Source organism: Macaca thibetana, chromosome 5 (assembly GCF_024542745.1).
Source record: "Macaca thibetana thibetana isolate TM-01 chromosome 5, ASM2454274v1, whole genome shotgun sequence".
NCBI classification, from domain to species: Eukaryota; Metazoa; Chordata; class Mammalia; order Primates; family Cercopithecidae; genus Macaca; species Macaca thibetana.
Window position 1 is genome coordinate 126,847,545 of NC_065582.1, and position 27,587 is coordinate 126,875,131.

Genomic DNA, 27,587 nt, shown 5'->3' on the forward strand with positions numbered 1-27,587 from the left:
ACCTATGAGTGAGAACATGCGGTGTTTGGTTTTCTGTTCTTGCAATAGTTTGCTTGACCTCATGGTCCGCCCCTGTCGGCCTCCCAAAGTGCTGGGATTACAGGTGTGAGCCAACCCAACTGGCCGGGAATCACTTTTAATTGTATGTATAGGAGAAAGATTTGTCAGAGTTTTTATAAGGTTGGAATTAAATGTTACAAATATCATCTTTCCCAACTAGCTTAAACATTCCTCTAACAAATTTACTAAATGTGATATTTGTAAACAATAGCTTTGCCCATAAAATGCACGGCAATTACTTTCTACTCTTCTAGAATGTTTTCCTAATTATATGCTGTGGGATTGGTGGCTTAACAATGCTTTAACTGAATTCCTCATTAAGCAGTACTTCCTGTAAGTTGTACCCCAATGAATCCATGCTAAAAGGTCAAACCTTAACATAGCTGGTTATAGTGGTTCTTATGATATTTATGCTCTTCAGCAAACCAATAACATATCAGCTGATGTTTATTTTCAGTGAGTGTATCTCTTATGTAAGAGAAGAGGCAAAGAGAGCAGATTCTAACTTTTTTTTTATTAAACGGTGATTAAGTGGGTTTTTATTTAATAAGCATCTTATACTATTTAAAATCAGAAATAATTTTAAAAGATGTTCATGATCCTTAAGGGTACTGCAAAATTGGGCGTTGGGATCACTATTCTGAAATAACCACTAGAAACTGTTGTAAAAGATCTATAAACATTAACCTGATCCTTATTACCACCTTTGAGGTATGTGCTATCATTAACACCATTTTATAGATGAAGAAACTGATGCACAGAGAAGATAAGGTAATGGGGATTCAAAAAAGCAGTCTGGCTCCCAAGTTCATGCTCTTAACTGCATAGTAGATGTGCTGTGCTGCATGTATAAATAAAAATTATGTATCTGGAAACAAATTGTTCCTTTTCAAAGGAAGTACTGAGAAGATTACTAGGAGAAGATGTGCATTATTTGAAACACACTTTGGTTTTTCATGTAAAAACAAGAGTCCACAAACTCCCATGTTTGTGGGATCCCATGATCCCAAGAAAAGGAGATATTTCTGGTTTCTCAAGACAGTGTTATCACCAATGGCAAGAGAGTTTTGCCTGAATCTGTGCTATATCACCTGAAACATCAGTCCTAGGTTGATTTTCTACTACCCATCTCATAGCTATCTTGGGAGGATGAGGCAGGAGAAGCACATTAGCCTAGGAGTTTGAGTCTAGCTTGGGCAATATAGCGAGACTCTCTCTCAAAAAAAAAAAAAAAATTGTTTTTAAAAAGTTGGGGCCGGGCGCGGTGGCTCATGCCTGTAATCCCAGCACTTGCGGATCACGAAGTCAGGAGATTGAGACCATCCTGGCTAACACGATGAAACCCCATCTCTACTAAAATTACAAAAAATTAGCTGGGCGTGGTGGCGGGCTCCTGTAGTCCCAGCTAGTCTGGAGCCTGAGGCAGGAGAATGGCGTGAACCTGGGAGGTGGAGCTTGCACTGAGCCGAGATCACCCCACTGCACTGCAGCCTGGGCGACAGTGTGAGACTCTGTCAAAAAAAAAAAAAAAAGTGGAACTTTTTATTAATGGCATACTTAAATATGTTCTTAAAAAGTTGGAACTTTAAAAATTATTAAACTCTTGCTCTGTGCTGGGTACCACAATTAGTGTTTTTTGCATTTATTATTTTGCTATCTTCACCACTTGACAGGACAGTATTATTACTCCTTGTAGATGATAAAACTGAGGCTCAGAAAAGGTAACTGACCCACTGTTAACACTGCTTATAATTGGGGAAAACAAAATCTTACTTTAGGTATATCTGACTCCAAAATCTGTGCCCCGTCTGTTATGATCTTCTGCTTCCCATTGACTGTGTATTATTCCTCTACTAAGAAGATGTTCCGTTCAGATTAAGGCCTTGGTCTGGAAATTTAGTGTAGTATTAGATGGACTGTAATAGAGGCACTATTTGTTCATGCATCAGTCATTTCTTGTGCACCTAGTAAATTCTGAGGGCTGTGTTTGACACTGAAATACAAAAATGAATAAGCCATGAGCCCTGCCCTATAGGAGCTCACAGTCACAGAAGGCACATTGAAAGAAACCACCAGTTATGCTCCAGTGGATAAGAGCTTTCATAGAGGTGTGGCTAGATCACAGGGGAAGGCCATCTAAGTCAGACCTGGGTGTATGCCTGAGAAGGAGGAAGTCAGTGAAGGGGTGCACAAGGAGATGATGAGTGCAGTGCATCTTAAACCATAGCAAGAATAAGCTTTCTAGGCTACGAGAAGAGCATATAATAAATCATGAAATGAAATGTAGAATTTTAGAAGAGCCTTTAGGAATATGGTGAGATATAGCTAAAAAATTAAGCCAGGATCAGGTGATCTAGGAAGGCTAAGAAATCGAGTGTAAACTTTACATTGAAGGGAACAATCTGTGTGTTGATCCTAGGCAGGTAGATTACACATTGTGATTTTCATTTTAGACGGCAGCAATATCAAAGAACAATAAATCTGCAGACATAGGAACCAATCACGAAAATGTATTAAGTTAAAGATCATTAATATTTTTAAAATTCAATATATGCTTCCAAACCAGGGAGCAATTAAATGAATTTTTTAAAAAATTAGATCTATCCCTCTCAACACACACACACACACACACACATGCACACACACACACTTCCTTATTTTCTTACATTAGCAATTGTTATCTGCCTCCAAGTATTATCCACGCATATTTCTTTTTTAAATTAAATATATTTAAGTTTTTAAAAAGTTTATGACCCTTAAAGTTTCCAAAAAATTAGGATTTGGAATCATTTTTCTGAGAAACTTATGAGAAGAACACTTATATACTGGGGCAACTATGCAGAAGAACATAAACGTTCTATGAACTTTAAGTCAAAATTGCACTTGGAGAATCACCTTCCACTTCTCTAAGGAAAGGTCCCAGGAAGCACATTAGTGGGACATCCTTTTAGAAGAAAACACATATTTAAAAGATGCAAAAAGAAAGTTGTGTATGCCTGAGTAAAACTGAACGAGGCTCAAATACAAAGAGTTGAAAACTCTTCTCCCAATTCCCCACTGTACTAAACAGGCTTCGCTAATCTCTTATTTATAAATAAGACTAATTCCTTGCACTTAACTGACACCTACAAAAGTAGCTCTTAATTTGGCAGGAATTTCCTCGTATTTACACTAACTATAAACCACCTAACACTTGCCAGAATAATTCATTTCCATTTGAACCACCCAGGAGATTATTTGAGCTGAAAAGAATCAGTTCTGCTGGCGCAAGAAATCAGAGGACACTGCCCAGCCCGGAAGTGAAGCTGAACTCTCACATACTCATATTTCAGGAGGAAAGTGTGCGTCAGTTTCTCCATAAGTAGTTGCTGAGTGGGCCCCTAAACAAGTGGCTGGGGGCAGAACCAGGCAGAACTGTGTTCGGACAGATGGCATGGTTAGCTCACACTTTCCAGTCCTGGCAAGCCCCAGGCGGGCACCATTCTGCACCCTTTTGCTTGCTGGCTGAGGACACTCCACTTACACACAGGAGGGCGTCTGCTCGGTCACCACGAAGCGGCATCTCCCTTTGATGCAGTAATGCTTGTATTGCTTGGGGCACCTAGAGAAGTGGCCTTTCCGCTTTGATTGTGTGGTGGTAGCTGGAAAATGAGAAAAAGTTCAATAAATCAACTATTTTTAAATATTCGCTTGTAAATAGAATCATATTCCTATCTTGCTGCCAGTTTCTCTGTAGAATATATTTGAATCTCTCATTTTTCTTTCTCTCTGCATTGGGATAGAATTCAGACTTTTGTGACTCCAAAATAGCTCTGGAGATTGGACAATGGAGATCATGGTGAGAATGTTACCTACTTTAATTAAGAATTGACTTCAACCTACCTTTCAGAAACTTTAGTGTCATTTAAAGGGTAAAACACAAGTATAAGAAGAAGAAGGCTTTCATTCCATGAACGCTATCAGAGCCATGCTAGAGAACAGAGGTTTTTTGTTTGGTTGATTTTGGGGTTTGGTTGTGGTTGTTTAACTTAAACACTTCCATAGTATTTCCTGGGTGCTAGATGCTGGTCTGTTTGCTTTTTGTATATTGTTCATTTAATGTTCATAATAGCCTTGTGAGGTAAGCACCATTTTAATCTCCAATTTACGGATGTACAAAGCACAACACATGGAGGTTAAGTCACCTTCCAAGATCACACAGATAGAAAGTGGCAGAACTGGGACTCAAACCCAGGGAGTGTGCCACTGAGTCCACGATCTTGACTGCCACATACACTCTGGCATTTTGTTGAGCCAGCCGCTCACCAGGTGTCTGTCACTGACTCTCAGCCTGATGCATGCAGAAGTCACACCTGCCTCCGTGGGCAATTGTGTCTCTCATTTGGCCCATGAATTCTTTCTGCTGCTCTGAAGGAGAAGGAAAATACTGAAAGCTTCATGCTCTGGATTTCACTCCTGAACTGACTTCCTTGCCTTACCCTTTTAGGGGTTTGATTGCCTAATTTTTCAACTGAGGGTAGTAACATGTAGCATTTCCCCATCACTGACATGTAAAATTTCAGTAAATAACAATCATCAAGAGAAACAGAACAGAAATACTACCTAACTGTTTCGTCTGTTAATTTACAAGGGACGTATGCCCACACCCACAGAAAACAACTAACGAGCCAGCTCCAGCCCAGGGTCAAATTTTCCATGTTCATGGTATAACCAACAGCTTGCAGGATCCAGGCGCCTGTGGAGCCAGGAGGACCATAGTGTATTCATGTCAGAAGGGCATGTCACGCTAGGTTTGGTATGGCACCTGTCATCCAATGACACTGAATAATCATTTTATGAATAGCAATGACTACTAAACATCTTAATTAATATTATGAAAAGGGTACATATAATTGCCCCAGGCCACCAGAGAGAGGAATCTCAAAGGACTTAGGATGATCTATACACTGCAAATTCCTGTGATTCCAGGTCACAGTGCAGAGTTTCAGGGGATGGCAGAATCTCACTGAGGAACTGGCTAACCTGGTTTGATTGGTGACTTGATAAACAGCTATGCTGGCTGCTTGAACTACATGCCAGGTATTTGCTTGATACATGTCAACCAATGAGACTCATCAGAAGGACTGAAATTTCTTCCAGAAATAACTACAAAATGTATCAAAGACAAAGACCTGTGTATTTTGACAAATAAATTGATGTCAGCTTCCATTTGTTGAGTGTTTCCATTTCCAGAGCTCTGTAATAGGCAGTAGAAAACATCAAAGACATAAACGATACCCTATCTTATTATTTAAATTGGTAGATTAGAACAAACAAAAAACAAGAATAAGCAATTAACTGGCAAAAACAACCATCATAACCAGATAATAGCTTTAGTACACTGGAAACAGTGGAAAGAACACTGGATTCAGAGAAAGAAAATTTGTGTTTAATTTTCAACTCCGCCTTTCATTAGCTGTATGAGTCTGGGCAAGCTAATTAGGCTGTCTGAACCTTTGTTTCCTCATCTGTAAGATAGACATGATAACATCTACATTGAAGGGCTGTTGAGAGATGCAATAAAAAAAGATATGTAGAAGTTCATAGCAGAATTCCTGGGACAGAAATCCCCTCAGCAAATGAGTTAATCCAAGAACCTTAAAATCTTGGCAATTCTAACAGCAATCTCGTATGAGTGTGAAGAATGTTGACCTAATCAAAGAGAAATGAATGGAAAATGTAGATTTTTTAGAGGAGGTGAACAAGCAATTGATTTATGGAGAATGTCAATAGCAAAGGCACAGAGTCAAGAATATGCAGGTCTAGTGCAGGTAGTGGGAGGCACATTTCACTGAAATGGGAGGATCCTGAAGGAGAATAGCAAAGAATGGCTGTGAATGAAAGTTAGAAACCTCAGATGTCAGTAGGCTGAAGTGTTTACACTTGAAACACAAAGCAAGAGAGAGCTGAAGATGATTCCTATGGATAAAATTAAATGGTATATATAAAAATACTTTAAACTGTGGAGCATTTTGTCATCATATTATATAGGAGAGTATAGACTGGGCTCTTAGTGGGGGCAAAGAGACACATGCGATAAGAGTCTGGGCTAGGGAGATGGAGGGGAAGGAGATTAACTCAAGAGGCAGCAGACTTAATGACAGATCTTATATGAACCAGAAAGACCTTTCCAGATTTGCAAAGCATACCTATCTTTAAATATCAAAGTCATTTGGCTATATATCCTAATCTTTACTTATTTCTCTAGTTGCTGTGCCCCTTTAAATGCACCCAGGCTTTTGATAAACACCATGCAGAGTATGATACCAAAAAGCAAATTAACCAGCAGCTGCTGAATGCAGTGATTTGATCAGCCTTCGTTCATCCAAGCAGCACAAATCTATGCCAAGGAAATGTTTGCCAGGTCTTGTTTTGATCGCTCACAGAGCTCTCTCCTTTGCCAAGTAAGCATGCTCTTAAATATTCCCAACATTATTTAGATTTTAAAACATTTCCATGCCACCAGGCAGAAAATGTCCAGTGATTTCTTTATGGAACTTTAAAACCTGAAAGCAAAATAAATCACACATACTGCCACACATACACATAAATACACATACACACACACATACACATACAAACCCAGATGGGATCATCCTGTCCTTGTCAAAATGAGAAAGCTTATCAGCATTCTTTTTTTTTTTGAACGCCACCTAAAATTTCAGTTCCTTATAATCCAGTATTCATCAAGTTCATGTTATCTAAAAATTGAACTATGGAACCCAGTGTTTTCTGCCTGTCATGAGACCTGATGATATAGGGCACAGGAGGGTGAATATACCCTTCCATTCCAGAGATATTTATCAAGAAGAAGGAAAAGTTAATCCTATGACAAAAGAGGGATATGTCCTAAGTGTTGTGTTTCTCTGTTGTAAAGTGAATGACATAGTCTTGAAAATGTAGCAAGGTAGCAACCAGAAATATCCTTCTGATCCTAGAGGTGGTGGAACGCAATTGATCTTTTTTCCTCTCACATTACGCTTTTGCAACTCAAATTCCAAAAACAAAACATACCCCTGTCCCAGAGAATTTCACTGGAAAAGTACATCCACTAGTGGGTCAGGCTGCAACACAATCTCATAAGTGGATGGGCACCACAAGTAATATATATCGATCTCTTCATAAGACTCTGTATTCCAAAGATGCTAAACACCAATTAAATAAGAAACGATTAGGATTACTGCAGGTCAGTGGATGTAAAAACCTAACTCTAAGGTTTGCAAAAGGAATCGGAAGCAGGGACATCTTTCTTAGATCACACAGCAATTAAACAAGAAGTAGTCATCCTCCTTGGGTCATATGGGTAGTTAGATGAGATGTACTAGATTCCCTTGGGCTAAGCCAAAGTGGAGGAATGCAGTAGACACCTAAATGACTTAGTTTCCATATGGAATTTTCCTCAATTTGATGACATTTTGATTAAACATAGGATAGTTCCTTAGTCTCTATATGATTCTAGTTCTCAAGACAAAAGAGGCTTTGTGATGCCTTTGTGACTAAAACTCTGAGGAGTAGATCCATTAGGTGTATCTTTCATAAAGCCTTTGCTTATTCTAACAGTGTTCATTCAAAAGTATTTAATAATTTTGTAGATGACATTAATATCAGCAACTGTATTCTGAAGTCAACTCAAAGGTCAATCAATACTACAACTGTTATTACAGTGCTTTTTCGTAATACCTATTATAATGGTTATAGCCTTATAGTGTCTCTAGCTCCGTTGTTAGATGCATAGTTAAATCTGCATGTACAAATGTAAAGGGAAAGGCTAAACTTTGAAATAGATGTCTCACAGGTGTTAACAAGGAGACTAAGGAAGAAAAACAACTATAAATTCATACTCCCACACAGATAGGAAGTAGAGCCTAGGGCTTTATTATTTTACTCCTTGGCTTCCAGGCATCTTCCCAATAGGGATTTCCTCCTTTTACAAACCTCTTAGGCCAAAATGTGAAGAAGAAAGTTTTATATATTTAAAGTTAATTTTCTTTTTTGTCTTGCCAGCTATCTCTGGTCAGGGAAATGTAAATTCACAGTGTCCTTGAAGAAATACAAACTTTGAAATTTTATTTTAATTGAGGATTCCCATTTGTCTTACATCCAATGACATTTCCTCCAGAAAAGTGAAAGGGGACGTTACATCTCACAGAGGTACATGTTAACTTTTTTTGAGCTACTAGAATTTGCTTATATAGGAGTTCAGTGGTGCGATATGGACAGAATAGCATGTCTTTTAACTAAGAAGGCCCTGGCAACCATTTCTGAGCTTATAGGAATGGGCCTTCACCCAGAGCTGCCCTTTTTCATTTAATCCCTTTGGTGGAAAAAAAAAGAATCAATGTTGAAGCATGGGTATCTTTGCATATGTTTAAAAATATTCATGGCTAGAGGCAAATAAAGATGAAGGGACAGGAAGAAAACTTATCTTTCCCTTGTTTTTCAAGAATGCATGCTATAGAATTCTTGTGTGCATGATGAATCCTTTGCTCATTCTTCTTTACAGGTTCCTCTTCGCCTCCCTCAACGTCTAACATTTTGCAGATACAGCAGGGCTGGATACTCTTTCATCTCTTCTCCTTCCTGGGTAAGCTCATGAAGTCTCCTGTCCTAAACACATCTTTATGATAACAATTTCCAAATTTAGTTTACATCTTAGATATCATCCTTCAATCCCAACTGTCCAACTAACATCTTCACTTGGATATCTAACTGACATTTCAACTTAACACTTTCAAAATAGAATATTTGATTTTCCCGTTGAAACTTGGTCTTTCCTTACCTCAGTAAATAATATCCATTCTTACATTATTTCAGCTAAAAATCTTGGAATTATCTTGACTTATTTCTCTCTTACCCTACATCCAATGCATCAACAAACCCTATTGGCTGCATTCAAAATATACGCAGAATAATCCCATGATCTCCACTACCCTAGTCTGAGCCCAGTAGCGTCTCAGGCTGGAAATCGCTTCTATGACAACACCTTTAGCTAGTCTCTTTCCTTCTGCCTTTGCCCACTTGACTATCAAATCTGCATACAAAAACCAGAGTAATGCCATTAAAACTCACTCAGAGAAAAAGCTGAAGGCCTTATACTCCTTGGGAAGGTTCTGTTATACAGTACTCATTACCTCTCTTTCTCCGTTACCTTTCTGACTTCATATTTGACCACTGTTCATTTTTGCATCCCTGACACCTGAACGACAGCCTGCTGCATAGTAGGTACTCATAAATATTAGTAAGATGAAAGAATGCATCACCCAAGTTAGAAAATGATACAGTCAGTACAGAAGATCTGTTCGGGCACTCTATTAATTTATTTTTCAAGAACCTACTGTTCTCATTTGCACTTTAACTTCAGGAAATGATTGGTATTCTTATTATTTTTAGCATTTTTCTCACACGTTCCACATTTTGATCTTCCCACATGATTCTAAGCAGTTTAGCATGGTGATTAACAACACACTTTCTAGAGAGATGATGTCTCTGAATTCACGTCAGGCTACTTTGTTTACTGTGTGATCTTGAACAAATTACTTTATCTCTCTGTGCCACAGTGTCTTCATTTGAAAAAGGGAGTAATGTAGGTACTCCATAGGATTAAATGAATTTATATACACAAAACACTCAGAACAATCCTTGGCACATAGTAGGAGATAAATAGATGATGGATGCTATCTTTTTATTAAAAGTGTAATTGTTGATGATGATGCTATACCCCAAAGGAATAAAGTATACCAAATAAAGGAAGGAAAGGAGGGCTGAAGGAAGGAAGGAAACAAAAAAGTAAAGAGGGAAGGAGAATGAGAAGGACGGTGGAAAGTGGAAGAAAATTGATTTAAATAAGTTAATTAATGCTATTGTGACCATCATATAAGAGTAGGCCCATCTACCTTAGAACTTGAGAGATCAAGCTCAAATATATTGAGCATAGTCTACCTATTAACTTTACCTGATATTTTAAGGTAATGCAGTTATTTTAGCCTGACAATGTGAAAGGAGAGTAGTAACATAAATAACGCTACTCAATGCCACAAAAATTTCAAGAAGCTCCATCCTTGATTAAAATTTTCAAAATCAAATCAATTGATTTTCAACACCTCTAGAATTGTGTTCTTGAGATGTTTTTTGTTTGTCTTCTGTTTTCTAATAGGCTACTAGGAGAAGAAGAGTAAACCAAAGAAATAATTAAGCATTTTTGCTCTGTATTTCTGGTTTCTCATTGATTTCTCAACATACAGCCATGTTGAAGTCTGTCTTCTCTCCATCTCTAGATAATATTCCCCAAATAGTAAAATGTGTAACTATGTTTTTAAGCCCATTTGCAAGAATAAATTCTATATCCTATATAGGAAAATATAAAATAATTTTTCTGACATTATATTATTATTGTGATATTTAAGCAAAGTGATCTTCCACCAAATCACTACTGTAATTGTATCTTAATTATGCCAATAACTTTACTAAAATAATTTACAAATAATATTTTCTTAAAATTATTGTAAGTCAGTAAGTTGCATCCTGCATGGTCTTAGCATGCCACAGGCCTAATCACTCATGGTGTAAAAGAAAGTTTCCCCATGTAGAGATTACAGTATATGGTCTCTATTTTAAATTTTTTTAAGTCAAAAACTCATTTTTGCCTTATTTGCATAGTTTTCAGCTTTTACATTTATTTGTAAATAATACGTTTATATTTAATATTTGTAAAATAGTTTACAAAATTTACAATAATTTGACTAAAATATTTATAAGATCTATAAATGCAGGCTTAACCTCCTGAATGGGAGGGAAAGGGAACATACAAGCAATAGTGATAAAAAAGAATCAGAGATTAATAAATTTCGCTTTTCATGGATGCTGAGGGGATGGGGAGATAGCCAGAGATTGGTTGCAGGATACAAAATTATAGTTAGATAGGAGGAATAAAGTTCTAATGTTCTCTAACACTGTGGGATAACTATAATTAACAATAATTTACTGCATATTTTGAAATAACTGAAAGAGAAGATTTTGAATATTTTCAACACATATAAATGATAAATGCTTGAGGTGATAGATACGTGCTAATTACCCTGATTTGATCATTGCACATTGTATACATGTGTTGAAATAGCCCACTGTATCCTATAAATATGTATAATTATTGTGTCAATTAAAAATAATCATAATAAATTTTAAAGAAAACAGAAAATATACCAAAAAATAATTATTTGGACATGTCCCCAGACTATGTCTCAGAAAATAAATTACAACTAATTCAGAGAAAATTATGGATTTGAGTGGGTGAACAAAAATAACTACTTCCTCAGTGATCCTCCAGAGAAAAAATTAGAGATAAATTTAAAAGCTAAAACTATGCAAATAATGCAAAAACAAGTAATTAAATTTTAAAAAATTAAAAATAAAGATCTTATACTGTAGCCTCTATACTGTGGGAAACCGGCTTTTACACAGTGAATGATTAGACCTGTGGCACGCTAAGACCATGCAGGCTGCAACTTGTCACTGAGTTACTATGGAAGATGTGTGATGGGAAGGTCTGCATTGATGGGCATAGACTTCGAAAATGAAAATTTTGGTGCTGGAAGCAGAAAGCTGCCTAAGACAACAAAATGGCTTAGAGTGAGAGATTAGGGATTATTCTGTTCAAGGATTTTCTTAGACCCCTCTTTTTGTTAAAGGGTATTAGAGAGACATATAAAAACTACATCCATTTGTAGTACATAAAGAATTAGAAAACAGCGCCCATCAACCAATGAATGGATAAAGAAAATGTGATTTATATACACCACGAAATACTACCTGACCATAAAAAGGAACAAAATAATGTCTTTTGTAGCAACTTCGATGGAGCTGGAGGCCATTATTTTAAGAGAAGTAATGCAGGAATGGGAAACCAAATAGTGTATGTTCTCACTTATAAGTGGGAGATAAGCTATGAAGATGCTCTATTAATCTGTCCTCATGCTGCTAATAAAGACATACCCAACACTGGGTAACTTATAAAGGAAAGAAGTTTAATTGACTTACAGTTCCACACGGTTGGGGAGGCCTCACAATCATGGTAGACAGTGATTGAGGAGCAAAGTCATGTCTTACACGGCAGCAGGCAAGAGAGCTTGTGCAGGGGAACTCCCATTTATAAAAACATCAGGACTCATGAGACTTATTCAATACTATGAGAACAGTATGGGGGAAATCGCCCCCATGAATCAATTATTTCCACCTGGCTCTGCTGCCTTTGACACCTGGGGATTATTACAATTCAATGTGAGATTTGGGTGGGGACACAGTCAAACAATATCAGATGCAAAGGCACAAGAAAGCTATCATAAACTTTGGGGACTGAGAGGGGAAGATTGGGAGCAGGGTGAGGGATAAAAGACTGCATAGTGGATATAGTGTACACTGCTTGGGTGATGGGTGAACTAAAATCTTAGAAATCACCACTGAAGAACTTATCCATGCAACCAAAACCACCTGTACCTCCAAAACCATTTTTTTAATTTTACTTTAAGTTCTGGGATACATGTGCAGAATGTGCAGGTTTGTTACATAGGTATACACATGCCACGGTGGTTTCCTGCATCTATCAACCAGTCATCTAGGTTTTAAGCCCCCCATGCATTAGGTATTTGTCCTAATGCTCTCCCTCCCCTTGCCACCCGTCCCCCAACAGGCCCTGATGTGTGATGTTTCCCTCCCTGTGTCCATTCCCACTTATGAGTGAGAACATGTGGTGTTTGGTTTTCTGTTACTGTGTTAGTTTTCTGAGAAAGATGGTTTCCAGCCTCATCCATGTCCCTGCAAAGGACATGAACTCATTCTTTTTTAAGGCTGCATAGTATTCCATGGTGTATATGTGCCACATTTTCTTTATCTAGTCTATCATTGATGGGCATTCCTCCAAAACTATTGAAATAAAAACTGTTTTAAAGAAAAGAAAAAAGAGGAGTAACATCATCAAGATGGCAGAATAGAAAGCCTCCAACTATCCTACCCTCCACAAACACACTGAGTCAACATTACAAAATAAAGACAAATTCTTTTGTAAGAAATTCAGAAAATAGTTGAGAAGCTCCTGTCCTCTAAGCGAATGCAAAAGTAGCCACATTGAAGAAGGTAAAAAAAATCTGAGACAGTCTCTCATCATAATCCCTACCCCTAACACAGCACCGCGTGATCAGAAGAAAAGTTCCTAGATCTCAGAACAAAGAGAGTTGGACTAGCACAAAGCCTCGAAGGGCCCCCAAGTCTTCAACCAGACTGATTAATGAGAGTCTCCTTCATAAGGCCAGTCCACGAAGAAAGGAGAGGTAGCTGTTTTCTCTAATGCACAGACACCAACACAGCAAGTTAAGAAAAATGAAGGAATGGGTAAATATATCCTAAAGAAAAAAAAAAAAAAAACACTAATGAAATGAAGATGTATAATTTATTTGACAGAGAATTTAAAATAACTATCATAAAGATGCTCAATGAAGACAGGAGAACAATACATGAACAAAGTGAAATTTTCAAGAAAGAGGTAGAAAATATTTTTTTAATCAAACATAAATTTTCAAGCTGGGTAATTCAGTAACTAAGCTGGAAAATTCAATAGATGGGTTCAACAGCAGACTGTGTCAAGCAAAAGACAGGATTAGCAAACTTCAAGACAGATAATTGGAAATTATACAATCATAGGAGCAAAAATTAAAAAAGAATTTTAAAAAGTGAAAAAGCTTAAAGGACTTATGAAACACCATAACTACAGGCAGACCAATATATATCTGATAGTAGTCTAAGAGGAAAAATAGAAAGGGGCAGAAAGCTTATTCAAAGAAATAATGCCCCAAACTTACCAAATCTAAGGAAAGAAATATACATACATAATCAGAAGACCAACAAATTTCAAAAACATAAACCCAAAGAAATCCACACCAAGACACCTCACAATCAAATTGTCAAAAGTTCAAAATAAACAGACAATTTTGAGAGGAGTCAGATGAAAATTACTTTTCATGCACAAAGGAACCTCCATCACACTCAGTGGATTTCTCAGCAGAAACCTTGTAGGCCAGAAAGGACTAGGATGATATATAGTTATCCATCACTTAATGACAGGAATATGTTTGGAGAAATGCGTTATTAGGCAGTTTTTTCATTGAGCAAACATCATAGAGTGTACTTACACAAACCTAGATGGTGTAGCCTATACACACCTTAGTTATATGGTATAGTTTATTGCTCTGAGGCTACAAACCTATATAGCATGTTACTGTACTGAATACTGTAGACTATCATAACATAATGGTGAGTATTTTTGTATCTAAACACAGAAAAGGTACAGTAAAAATATGATATAAAAGTTTGCAAATAGTATATCTATATAAGGCACTTACTATGAAAGGAGCTTGAGAGGCTAGAAGCTGCTCTAGGTAAGTCAGTGAGTAAGTGGTGAGTGAACATGATGGCCTAGGACATTATCATAAACCACCGTAGACTTTATAAACATTGTACTCTTAGGCTACAATACATTTGCATTATAAAAAAAATTCTTTCTTCAATAACTAACTTTAATTTACTATAACTTTTTATTGCATAAACTTTTTTATTAATTTCTCCTTTGACTCTTGTAATAACAGCTGAAAACACAAACACACTGTACAGCTCTACAAAAATATTTTCTTTATATCTTATTCTATAAGCTTTTTCTATTATTTTGTGCTTTTTGAACTGATGTCACAGAAATAAAAAGGATTATATTAGGCTACTATGAAAATTGAATAACCAAGAAGAAGGAGATAAATACCTAGAATCAAACAACCAACCATGATTGAATCATAAAGAAACAGAAAATATGAACAGACCTATGACTAATAAGGAAATTGGTCATAATCCAAAGCCTCCACAAATAAAGGCCCGGGTCCAGATGCCTCCACTAGTGAATTCTATCAAACATTTAAATATATAATTCCAATCCTTAAACTCTTTCAAAAAATTGAAGAGGAAGAAACACTTCCAAAAACATTTTACGAAGCCAGGATTGCCCTGATACCAAAGTTAAACAAAGACATTATAAGAAAAGAAAACTACAGGGCAATGTCCATAATGAATATAGACTCATTCATAATTCATTTTGACAAAATTCAACACCCTTTCATAATAACTTTTAACAAACTAGTAATAGAAGGAAATTACCACAACATAAGAAAGGCCTTATATGTAAACCCCCAACTAGCATGGTACTTAATGGTAAAATATTACAAAGCTTTTCCTCTAAGATCAGGAGCAAGACAAGAATGTCCAGTCTAACTGCTTCCATTCAACATAGTGCAGGAAGTCCTAGTCAGAGCAATTAGGAAAAAATAAAATAAAAGGAATCTAAATTGGAAAAAAAGAATTTTATCTCTACTTGAAGATGACATGATCTTAAACATATAAAATTCTAAAGACTACACACAGACACACACACATATACAAATACACACAAACTGTAAGAACTAATGTACAAATTCACAAAGTTGTAGGATACAAAATAAACATGAAAAAACAGTTGTATTTGTATACACTAATCACAAACTGTTCAAAAAGCAAAGTAAAAAATAAACTAACTTATGATAGCATCTAAAAGAATAAAACACCTAGGAATAAACATAACTAAATAAATGAAAGACTTGTACACTGAAAACTATAAAATATTAATTAAAGAATTTTAGAAAGACAAAAGTATATAAAAAGACATCCTGTTTTTGTGGCCTAAAAGATTTAATATTGTTAAAATGTCCATACTACCCAAAGTGATCTATAGATTGACTATCAAAATACCAATGACTTTTTTTTTTTTACAGAAATGGAAAATCAAATTTAAATTTCAAAGGAAACTGCAAAGGACCCTGGATAGCCAAAACAATCTTGAGCAAGAACAAAGTTGGAGGTATCATTCTTCCTGGTTTTAAAGCATATTACAAAGCTACAATAATTAAAAGAGCATGGTACTGGTATAAAGACATACATAAAGACCAATAGAACAGAGTAGACAGCCAAACAATAAACCCATGAATATATGAACAACTGATCTTCAGAAAGGGTACTAAGAATACACAAAGAGGAAAGGGTGGTCTCTTAAATAAATGATGTTTGAAAACTAGATATACACATGCAAAAGAATGAAATTGGACTCACTTGTTACATTACACAAAAATCAACTCAGAATGGACTGAAGACTTATATTAAGACCTGAAACAGTACAATTCCTTCAAGGAAACATACGATAACACTTCTTGACATTGGTCTTGGCAATGATTTCTTAGATGTGACACCAAAAGCACAGGTGACAAAAGTGAAATAAACAAGTGGGACTATGTCAAATGAAAAAGCTTCTTCACGGAAAAAGAAACAACAGAGTTTGGGCTGTGCAGAGACAGGGTTAGAAGTTATAACAGTTAAGAGAAATGGGAACTCAAATCCATTGTGATGGGTAAATTAGTACTGTTTTTCTTGAGGAAAATTTAGCACTATACAAAACATATTGATTACACATATCCAAAATACATAAAGAATTCTTACAACTCAATAACAAGAAAACAAATAACCTAATAAAAATCAGGATCTCAATGAGATACTTGTATTCCCATGTTTATTGTGGCATTATTTCATAAAAGTCAAAAGGTGGAAGCAACCTAAGAGTCTACTGATAGATTAATGGATAAAGAAAGTACAGTACATACATAGAATATTATTCAGCCTTACAAAAGAGAAAAATAGTGCCATCGTGACAACATGGATGAACCTGAAAGAAATTTTGCTAAGTGACATAAGACAGTCACAGAAAGACAAATATAATATGAATGCCTCTACTTATATGAGGCATCTAAAATAGCCAAATTTATGGAAGCAGATAGTAGTATGGTGGTTGCTGGAGGCTTGGGGAGTTGCTATTCAATGGGTACAAAGTTTCAGTTAGTGCAAAATTAATAAATTTGAAGAGATCTGCTAATCTGTAGTTAACAATATTGTATTGCCCACTTTAAGTTTGTTAAAAGGGTAGGTTTCATGTTAAATGTTCTTACTACAATAAAAATAAAATTAGAAAACACATTTAGGATGATGATGAGGAAGATTTTGGAACATTGTCTGTCATCAAATTATGGAATGATTTCCCAAGGGAAATGTGAAAAAATGCCATCATTGAAGACATTTGAAACCAGACTGAAGAAAAACACATGAACACATAAAGTTGGCCTTGTTCTTCTGCCTACAAGGATGACAAGACCCAAACATGACCTAAGACACCATTAGATTCTACAGCCGATGAGCACCCTCTGACCACCCACTACTGTGAGGGATGAAAGGGGAAAATTGGGCTGGAACTGATGACTCACTTCAGGAAGACTTGCTCAGTGTGTTCCTGGCTCTGTTACAACTTCCCAAGAGTGCTAGGAAAGGAGAAGTTTACATCAAGTCACCATACTCCCAGTTCATAGAAGTTTTTTTAAGTCAGAAATAACCCCTGTAGAAGACCAGACCATACAATCCATACAGAACAAACGTAACCTTAGAACAGCGGTCAGCAAAGTGTAGTCCAAGCATCAGATCTGGCCCACAGCCTATTTCTCTAACTAAAGTTTTATTGGAACAGAGCCCAACCTATTCATTTGCATAGTGTCTATGACTGCTTTCACAGTACAATGGCAGTGTTGAGTAGTTGTGACAAAGACATCACGACCCACAAAGCCTAAAACTCTTATTACCTAACCCTTTACTAAGGCCAACTCCTGCCTTCGACTGATAAGTTTCAGAACACTAATTCAAGCATCTCCAAGGTAAAATATGTAAAATCCTTGCCTTCTTCCCTTCTTTTAACTAAGAAATAGAAAAGAAAAAAGGAATTTAACTTTGAGTAGAATATGTCAGCTTTTCATGAATCCAGACTAAGATATCACATGCTAGAGTCTGGAACATGCATCTGTGACCCAAAATACAGTGGCTGACTAGAGGCACTAGAATCAGAAAGACCCGTGTTTGAATTCCAGATTTGCTATTTTCCAGCTGTATGACCTTTGGCAAGTTACTTAATCTTTGTAGGTTTTTCCTTGAAATAAAATAAAAAATATTATCTAGCTCAGAGGGCTCTTGTGAGTAGTGATGAATTACTGTATATAAAGCACTTTAGCACAGTGGCTGGTACTTCAATATGTACTCAATTACCTAGTATTATGAGTACTATTATTATCAGAAAACTAAAACTCAGATTTGAATATAAAGTTTGTGAAACATTACCTGCACAGTTTTCATCAGGGTCTCCACAGAGAAGGCCATTAGTTTCAGGACTTCTGGTGGAATTCCCATCTGCCACCACACAGTGGAGGATCACTAGACCTTCAAGTTCAAAACACAACCAAAACCAGACATGAAAATTTGCTTATTGTGAAACAGTCTATCAAAGTCATCACCCATTTCACCCATTTATGAAAATAACAACCTACGGTTTCCATTTCCAAGTCATTCACTCCCAGAAGGGATACAGAGGCCAACATGCTGCACATTTTCAGCTCATTGCTAAAGAATGAATTTTCAAGTCACCATCACTTACATCTAACTATGGATCTTAAGGAGGAAACTTGGCCATAGCTTGTGAAAGAGCCTTATAACAAAAGCAGAAGTAAGAGCAGCTGAATTCCCAGTCCCTGAGTGGATATACTGATGAATTTCCAGGGAAAGTGGATGGTGAACCTCCATGGCAAGCAAAGTGCCTTCTCCATTCCACACAGACCCAGCGTTTCTCAGGTGTTAACAACTGAGTGCGCTTCTTTCTGGGGAGATATTTGATCCATGGAAATTCTTTAAAAATTTTAGATCCCTTCAGCTAAGAATCTCTGTTTCTGAGAAGGACAGGCCACATGTTTTACAAGGTAGAGAAGAATGCCATGCTGTGGTTAGAATGGTTCAGAATACAATGTGCAGTACTTGTGTAGATACTGATTCAAACAAACCAAGCAGAAAAGGTCACTTATGAGATAATCAGGGAAATTTGACACTGACTGGACACTAGATAATATTTAAAAATGTTATAGATATTTTAAAGTATGATAATGATATTGTGGTTTAGGTTAAAAAACAGGGTCTATATCGTGTGTGTGTGTGTGTAATTATGGATAAAATTGATGTATCTGATGTTTGCTTTGAAATAATCCAACATGAGAAGGAGGATACAAAGAAGTGATGAAAAGGCATGGATGAAGTAAGGTTGGCTACATATTGATAATTGCTGAAGCTGATGGTGGGTATATCAAGGTTCATTATGTTGTCCTCTCTAGTTCGTATATGTTTAAACATGTCCATAATAATAGGAGGAAAGAATAGAAAAAGAAAGAAGAGAGGAGGGAGGAAAGTCAAGAAAGAGAAAGATGGCTTAGAAATTAGCTGGTCTTGAGTTTAAGAGCTGTTTTGGCCAGATAACTATGAAAAGCACTTAACATGGTGCTGGTATGTAAGCAATGTGCAATAAAAATTACTTATTATGATGCAACTGACAAGAATAAAATAGCCTGTCCACCAGTTGTATTGAAATTTATACATCTAATGATTTCTAAACATATGGATGTTCTCCAATTCAATTTCATTCAACAAACATTCATGGACATACAGGAACACACAGGTGAATAGGATGTGCTAGATCGCAAAATCCTCAAGTTGCCCCCAAGCTGTGGAGCCAATTAACCATAACAGAAAGTGCTACTACTGTACCAGAAAGCAACAGTGGCTAGCAAATTCAAAGGTCAAGAGTTTTCAAAAGGGTCTTTTAAAAGAGAGACTCTTTTTTACCTATCTAATTGGAATATTTTTTTAAAGAAAGAAATTGTACCTAGCATGGGTAACAGTAAAGAGAAACGGAAACTCAAATCCATTGGTGATGGGTAAATTAGTATTGCTTTCCTTGAGGACAATTTAGCACTACACAAAACACAAAAGCAAATGAAAACACAATGTATAAGTCTTAAATTCAGTAATTACATTGCTAATGGTTTTTCTTAAGGAAATAATTCACGTTAAATAAAGACATTTAGCTACAAAATGGGATGAGCTTAAAAAATATATATAGATTACCTAAATAACTGACAATAGATTAATTAAGTATATTGAACTATCTTCATGCAACAAAATACTATCCAGCCATTAAAAGATGATATTCAAACATATGTAAAAATCTATCCATATAGTCAAAAGGTGAATGAGTAAATAGAGAGTTGCTCACAATTTCTTTAAGGCAACACTTTTCTTAATTTTTGCTTATTTGTATTTTCGAAGCTTTCTAAAAGCACATTTTATCTGTTGCAACAAGAAAAAAGAGGTGACTCATGTATTTCTTTTGTAAATTGTAATTTGGCTACCAAATTTCTAGATTATTTACACGTTTTCTCCCAGCACCTGCCCTTTCCTTCACACTTGGAACAAATAGAAACAAACAATCATTTAGGGCTTCTGAAGCACAGTAATTTTATATCATTCGTCTTTGTAATCCTGGTGCCTAATACAGAATTTAACGAATATTCAACAAATGTTAAAAGACTGAATGAATCAATCTATAAATGAACAAGAAAAAAACTCTTTATATTCAAAAATCCCAGGAGCAATTTCTAGTGGAAAATAATAAAATATGTTTAATTCATTTCTAAAACCCTATCCGTGGGTTTTCTTCATGGGCAGTAATAGGCCTTAATCTCTTCTAATGATGGGAACTAAAAAAATAAAAATAAAAATAAAAAATCTCTAAATCTCATAGAGATTCTGCATCTGTAATCTGAGGATGGTAGTATGTCCTTCTCGGGGTTATTGTAAAACTTAAGTTTATTTTTAAAAAGAGCACATGACTTGGCACATGCTATACAATGTGCAGTCCAATTGCACGCCTTCTCACTATCACTTATAATTTAACCCATTATTCTCCAATTCCACTCACAGAGGGAGTTCCAATTCCTTTGAAACCCTGCTGAGGCCTTCAAACATCCCCATAGGCTGGGGGCTACAGCCCAGGCTCCTTCTGCTAAGCCTCATTTCACATGCTGGTGTCAGTTGGCAAAAGGAGGTTACTGTCCTCACAGGTGGAGGCAAAGCATGGAGAGGAGGAATCCTCAGCCAAGCCAGCTCCCAAACCAAGCAGAGCATACACTGCTCCTCTTCCTGCCCACCCCAGCAACCTTCAGGTCACAGGTTGGTGGGTATGAACCAAAGCGAGCCTGAAGAAGCATTTGCCTGACCTTCACAGTTTTTAATAATTGAATCAAGGCAGTTCATATTAAACCTGAATTTTCTTCTTCCATTGAAAGAGTGGAAGATCTGGCAAGACAGACCTAAAATACTTTCCTAGCAACAACTGGCTGAAACTAAGAAGCAGGTGACCCCTTTAAGTGCCCCAGAACCCATGAGGCTTCCTGCACTTATCTATTTTAACTACTCAGGCCCTAACAGGTATTTGAGTTTGTGATCTGTAAAAAGAGACTCAGAAACCAGATAAATGCTCACAAAACTATCTACTAAACAATAAAGGCTGCTATAAAGAAAAAGGACACTCCTGTTCATTCATAATACAATGAATATTTACTAAGACTATGTATTTGACACAGGTGCAAGACTCAAGACACTGAAGGCTCTAAGATAACAGACACAGGTATTATCATTAACCTCAAGGAGATCACATTCTGGGAAGATAGACACACACTTTTATTTTCTTTTGCTTTTTTCTTTTCTTTTTCTTTTTTTTTTTCTTTTTTCTTTTTTTTTTTTTTTTTTTTTTTTTGAGACAGAGCCTCACTCTATTTCCCAGGCTAGAGGGCAGCGACGCAATCTAGGCTCACTGCAGCCTCCACCCCCCAGGTTCAAGCGATTCTCATGCCTCAGTCTCCCGAGTAGCTGGGATTATAGGTGCCTGCCACCATGCCTGGCTAATTTTTGAATTTTTAGTTGAGATGGGGTTTCACTGTGTTGACCAGGGTGGTCTTGAACTCCTGACCTCAAGTGATACACCCGTCTCAGCCTCCCCAACTGCCAGGATTACAGGCATGTGCCACCAAGCCTGGCCTGACACACAAATCTTTAAGGTACAGCATAATATGTACAACAACAATGATAATGCAGAAGTAATAGGATAGAGAATCAACTCTGCCTAGTGGCAAAGACTTCATGGAGAAATTGAGATTTGCCATGAGTTCTTAATGAGGAATAAATGATTTTTAAAAGCATCAGTTAATAACTTTTATAAAAAACAAAAAAAAGTGTAAACAAGATAATAATCATAATATGTTAATTGTTTCAACAGTGGATAATATTTATGTGGTTATAATAATGTCAATATTGATAATTTAACAAAATATGTTCATAAATTCAGGGCCAGTAATTAGCCCACATATACCATATGGGATAACTGGTTGTGACTAATCAGTGTGTGCTGTGCCAGTTCTTGAATGTTTTGAGTATCGGTCCTGGAATTATGAGAGAAGATAAGGTCAGCAGATAAAGTCTAAACCTGACAAGTCAAGAAGTAGCATTATAAGGAAATGATTTGCAGTAAACAGTTGAATACCAGAAGAAACATCAAAAAGAGTCAAAAGTGGTTAGTAGAGAGGCAGAAAAGTATGGTGCAAAGATCTGCTATTTATTGTTATAAGCCTCTTAGTACTGATTTTTTAAATTAAAAAATGTATATTTATCATTTTATTAAAAATATAATTAATTTTTAAGAAAAGGATAAATAAAGTCATAGTTAACCAGGTCATTCTTAAAAAAAAAAAAAAGAGGAAGAACTTGTAGTAAGCAAAAGGAATAACTTGTTAAAAGACATGGCATGAAACAACACAACTTTTCCTGCTTGTTTGGTGGGTGGGTAGGGATTGTGATAGAAGAGGAGGCTGGCAAGCAAGTAGGCAACAAAAGGCCTAAATGCCATGTGGATTAGTTGGGATTCTGTTATGCAGTTAAGTTGAGACCACTGAAAAGTTTTATGTTAGAAGCGACAGAATCATCTTTTTATTTTTTCCATTTTGAAAAGGCTACTTTAATATCAGCATGGGTGATTCAGACACACCTAAACCAAGATTGTAGCTCCGGGTATGCAGAAAAGAAGAAAGGCCTATAGGGGATAGCCATAAATGAAATATGAAAGACCTGGTGACTGGAAGTGGAAAAAAGGAGTCTGGGATGACCCCAGAGTCTGCTGCTTGAATAACTGTCTGGATTGTGGTACCAATCACAAAGATACAAGGTACACAGAAGGGAAACAGGTTGGGTATAGAGAGGAATTCAGTTTGGGTCACTGACTTTGAGATGACTGTGGCTCATCTAGAAGACAGTAGATGAGGTGTACATCCAGAACTTTGGAGCAAAGCCAAGCTACAGGTTCTGTTTTAGGGAATCATGGAAAATAAACTGGAATTTAATTCCATGAGAATAGACTTCTCAAAAAAAAAGGCAATGTGAAAAGAAAAGGCTGATTAAGAGCAGAATTCTGAAAATCCAGTGAAATAAGAACGTTTAAAGGAACATACATTATTAAAATAATCATCTTTATCAGGGAAAGTATGAATTGTATTTTAAAGAAAATGAAGGAAAATATGATACTCAGCTGTAGAAAACATAGTAAGATTTCCACTCAAAACATCATAGGTTATGTTAAAATTTAGAATTAGTAAAAACTAAAAGTTTAAAATTTCCCACCAATTAACTCTCAACTCCCCAGAAATCATCCTCTGGGAAAGTTCATCAAGCCTGTATTTAAAATTTCAGCACAGAAATTACAATCTCTTCCAAAATATGCCATTTCAAGGAGACAATTCATCAATTCTTTCAATCATGATCATTCATTCATTCAAAAAAATTAACCACCTACTTCTAAAGCTCTAAATGTTTCTTTATATTGAGCTGGTTTTTTGCCTTCCTGTTATTTTATTCTGCTCCTTGGAGTCACCTAAAATAAGTCTAAGCTTTCTTTTCCTTGACAGATTCTCATATACTTGAAGCCAGCTATCAAGTCTTCCTGAAAGAATTTCACTTCTTCAGGCTAAACATCCTGGTTCCTTCAATCATATTTTATAGTATCATCAAGACCCCTCACAAGCCTTATCATCCTGTTCTAAATGCAAAGTCAAAATAAAGTGCCATCCCACATGGTCTGGTAAAGATAGAATAAAGTGGGGGCTTTCAGACCCCACACTGGGAACTCCCCATAACATAGCAGCCCTTTTTGCCTGTCACATTAATACCGGGGTTTTATTCTCCTTACCATAAAATGAAGCTCCTCTATCTTTTATAATGCTGGAAAGCAATGTATTTATGGTTTTCTTTTTTCATTGCTGTAGTTCTGTTTTGTTGCATTTTTTTTTTACCTTAAGAAAATGGTTTTTACACTTTTTCCTTTTAAATTTTTTTTGGTCGGATTTCACCTATCATTCAAATATTTCAGTCTTTTTGTTGTCTGATTCTTTCATTCAACCTATTGTCCATACCTCCCTGCTTTGCATGACCTGAAGAATTTCTCAAGTGCATTAAAGCAATAAAAACAAAATAAAATAATGTTAACTGCATTTGCTAAGTGACTAGAAATTAGTCCCTATTTCTGGGGATAGTTTTAAAACATCAACTCCACTCGTAAAATTAAAGACAAAAGGAAAATAATCCCAATTCTACCTCAGTGAATCATGGCTGTATTTACTTTTATGCATTTTGAGATTCTCAAGTTAAATATTACAGAATGTATTAAAAGTATTATCCCCATCAGTCAGCATGAGGAATGAAGTCAGCGTAAACAATACGAGCATTCAAAAAGAGGCAGCCTGACAAGGAGCATGACACGCTGTCTCAAAGTCACTGCTAATGCTGAGGTAAGTAGTACACCAGCTGGGTCAACTATTTAAAAAGATCATATATGACCAACTTAAACAGTCATGTATGTTGTATTTGCCTCATCTCTGAGCCAAATTTTCCATTTTTAGAGCCAAGTGCATTTTGTATTTTAAAAATAAATATAATATCACAAAATGTCCATTCATTTATATTCTCATGATTTAGGACATCTTCCTAGATACACTCCAAACTTCTACTTATGTATACTAAATCCAATGATTCCTTGTCATATCGTATCATTTAATATTAGAATCACATTCCATGTCTCATTAGAAAATCTAGCTTTAAGTCAAAGAAGAATATATCAACCTATGAACATAAACAGAAATTAGAAGAATATTTCATAGTCACGCCACTATAATTTTGTTTATATTAAAGAGAAGCAGTGCAGAGTAATGGAGAAAAGGCAACTTTAGGGTCCAATGGAGCTGTTTTTGAATCCTAGGACCTTTTAAGCATCACATTTATAATTAGGATTGAGTTTCTCAACCACTGAGCTTCAGGGTCTTCTTCTGTAAACTGAGGCCCATAATACCTAACTTACATGGCCTGGTAAAAATTTAGCTGTGTGCTTAAAACAAGGTGGAGGGTAGAAATTATGAATTTTGAACCTAGGTAATGCCTTGCACAGGGTAAGCACTCAAAAAATAGTAGCTGTAAGTGACCAGAAGTAAAAGAACAAAAATTTAAATTACCCTGGTAAGAAACCAGATTCGCAGCCTCATAAGTGGATATTGACAAATTTCTACACTTATAGTGTGATTTCACTGTGTATAAAATATGTTTCTGATATACACTATGAAAGATGAATACACATATATATGCACACATTCAACAGTATGCTTTTTCCTATGTACTTAATGAGACAAAACTATATCTTGGTCTATCTGCATGTCCTTTCTAATTTGTGAAAAAAATTTGAAGTTAATATGCCTCAGCTAATTAATAGAAATATGACATCTTCTATATGCATAGTTCTTTGTGTTTTCAGAATAGTTCGGCCAGTGACTCAGCATACCATTTATGTCAGTTGGGATTACTGATTCAGTTGGTTGGTTAAATGATTCAATAATACAAATATAGCTGATAAAGTCAGATCATAGAGAGTAATAACTAAAAATCAAGTGAATTATAAATCATATCTCTAATTTGTAAAAAATAAAGTTTTTAAGTTTAAATCAACACTAGGAGTAAAAGCAATAAGCATTTGGGGAACTTTCTTATTACATCTTCACTGTTAGGAAGAAAACAGAATTTTAAATAAGCATACTATACACGGAGTAATTTCCAAGTCCAAAAAGAGACCCTATCTAATGTGGAGTTTGAAAAAAAAAATAGGGAGTGAAAATATTGTTTAACACTGGGTTTGTGGTTAGCTGAGATGAAAACTGTGAAATGGGAGAAACGTGACAGTGTTCTCCTTTTTTGTTAACTCCTTTTCTACTTTTTCTTCTTCTTTTCTTTTGCCCAACTATAAACCATTGTTCACTAGTATGTAGGTCACATGAATGGTTCAAGAAAAAGACTCACACCTTGAAGCAGTCCACTGGGAAAAAAAAAATGAAAGAAGGAAGAATGTATCAGACCCAATCACTTTCATCACCAATTTCCTACTGGACAAAATACACCCCACTGAGTATTAACTCTCTCAATTCTGACCCCTTAGTGGCTGAGAGGCCAGAACTCATGCCCTGGGACATGGTGTTTTATCCAAGTTTCAAAGTGGAGCAACCTAGCATGGGGAGGAGCTGACAAAGAGGCAATGAAGATGGTTGAAAGACTCTTAGGAAGTGCACAATATTTGTGTCCCAACACAGTGAGCATTTTGGGTATCAGTATATCTCCTGGGAAACAGTTTTCCAGGACAAAGAGGGATTTTCCAAGTTCTCTTAAATCATATCTTCTGGAGAACTGCCTATTCTCTAAAACTGAAAGACAGGCTCCGGGGTTTCCAGGGCCAACATGGGAAGCAGAGACAGGAGCAAAGAAAAAAAAAAGAAGAGGGTCTTTACAAATAGTGTATGTGCATTCAAATTCAGAAAAATAAAATATGAACTCCTTCTTCCTCCAACGTAAAACTCTATTCTGAATTGGTAGAAATAATATCTTGGTGTTTAGGAAAGGCTAAAAGTGATTGATAATATGGTTTTTAACTCATAAAAGTACTTCACAATCGTATATTTTTACAACCCAGAAGGGAAAGTAATTTATCAACCTGTCATATACAAACTAATTCAGGTATCTGAAAACTGTCAACATGACAATGCCTTTGCCGGTAAATCACCACTTTTTTTTTACTATTACCATTATTAAATTTGTGACAAATTGATTGAACGACTACATTTAATAGGAACTCCAAAATAACCTGAAGCTAGTTTCTCAGAAATCATCAGTTGTCAAAATTTGACTTTTTGATTCCCATTCCTTTATAGTAAGGCCAAACCAGGCAGTTAGACATTGTGACAATTTGAATGAAACGTTTTGGGCTCACCGAATTTCCACAGTAATTCAAAGAGAGGAGGTGAAAGAACCAAGGAAAAAGGACAATTTGTTTTCAAGGAGGATTATCCAAGTGCAAAGTGAGGTGAAACTGTGGCATTGGTTTC

At 36.1% G+C, this 27,587-nt stretch overlaps 2 protein-coding genes across 2 annotated transcripts in view; one reads left to right on the top strand and one right to left on the bottom strand.

Annotated features, from left to right (window-relative positions):
• THAP6 (THAP domain containing 6) overlaps positions 1-27,587 on the top strand; it is a 1,073,833-nt gene that overhangs the window by 300,270 nt on the left and 745,976 nt on the right. The gene's annotated exons all lie outside the window — the stretch shown is intronic.
• Positions 1-27,587, bottom strand: part of BTC (betacellulin) — a 50,453-nt gene that overhangs the window by 7,780 nt on the left and 15,086 nt on the right. Inside the window, exons 2-3 of the mRNA XM_050790964.1 lie at positions 18,367-18,465; positions 3,584-3,701 (exon numbers count right to left, since the gene is read on the bottom strand). Of these exons, the coding sequence (XP_050646921.1) occupies positions 3,584-3,701; positions 18,367-18,465 (217 nt within the window). The remainder of the gene's footprint in view (positions 1-3,583; positions 3,702-18,366; positions 18,466-27,587) is intronic.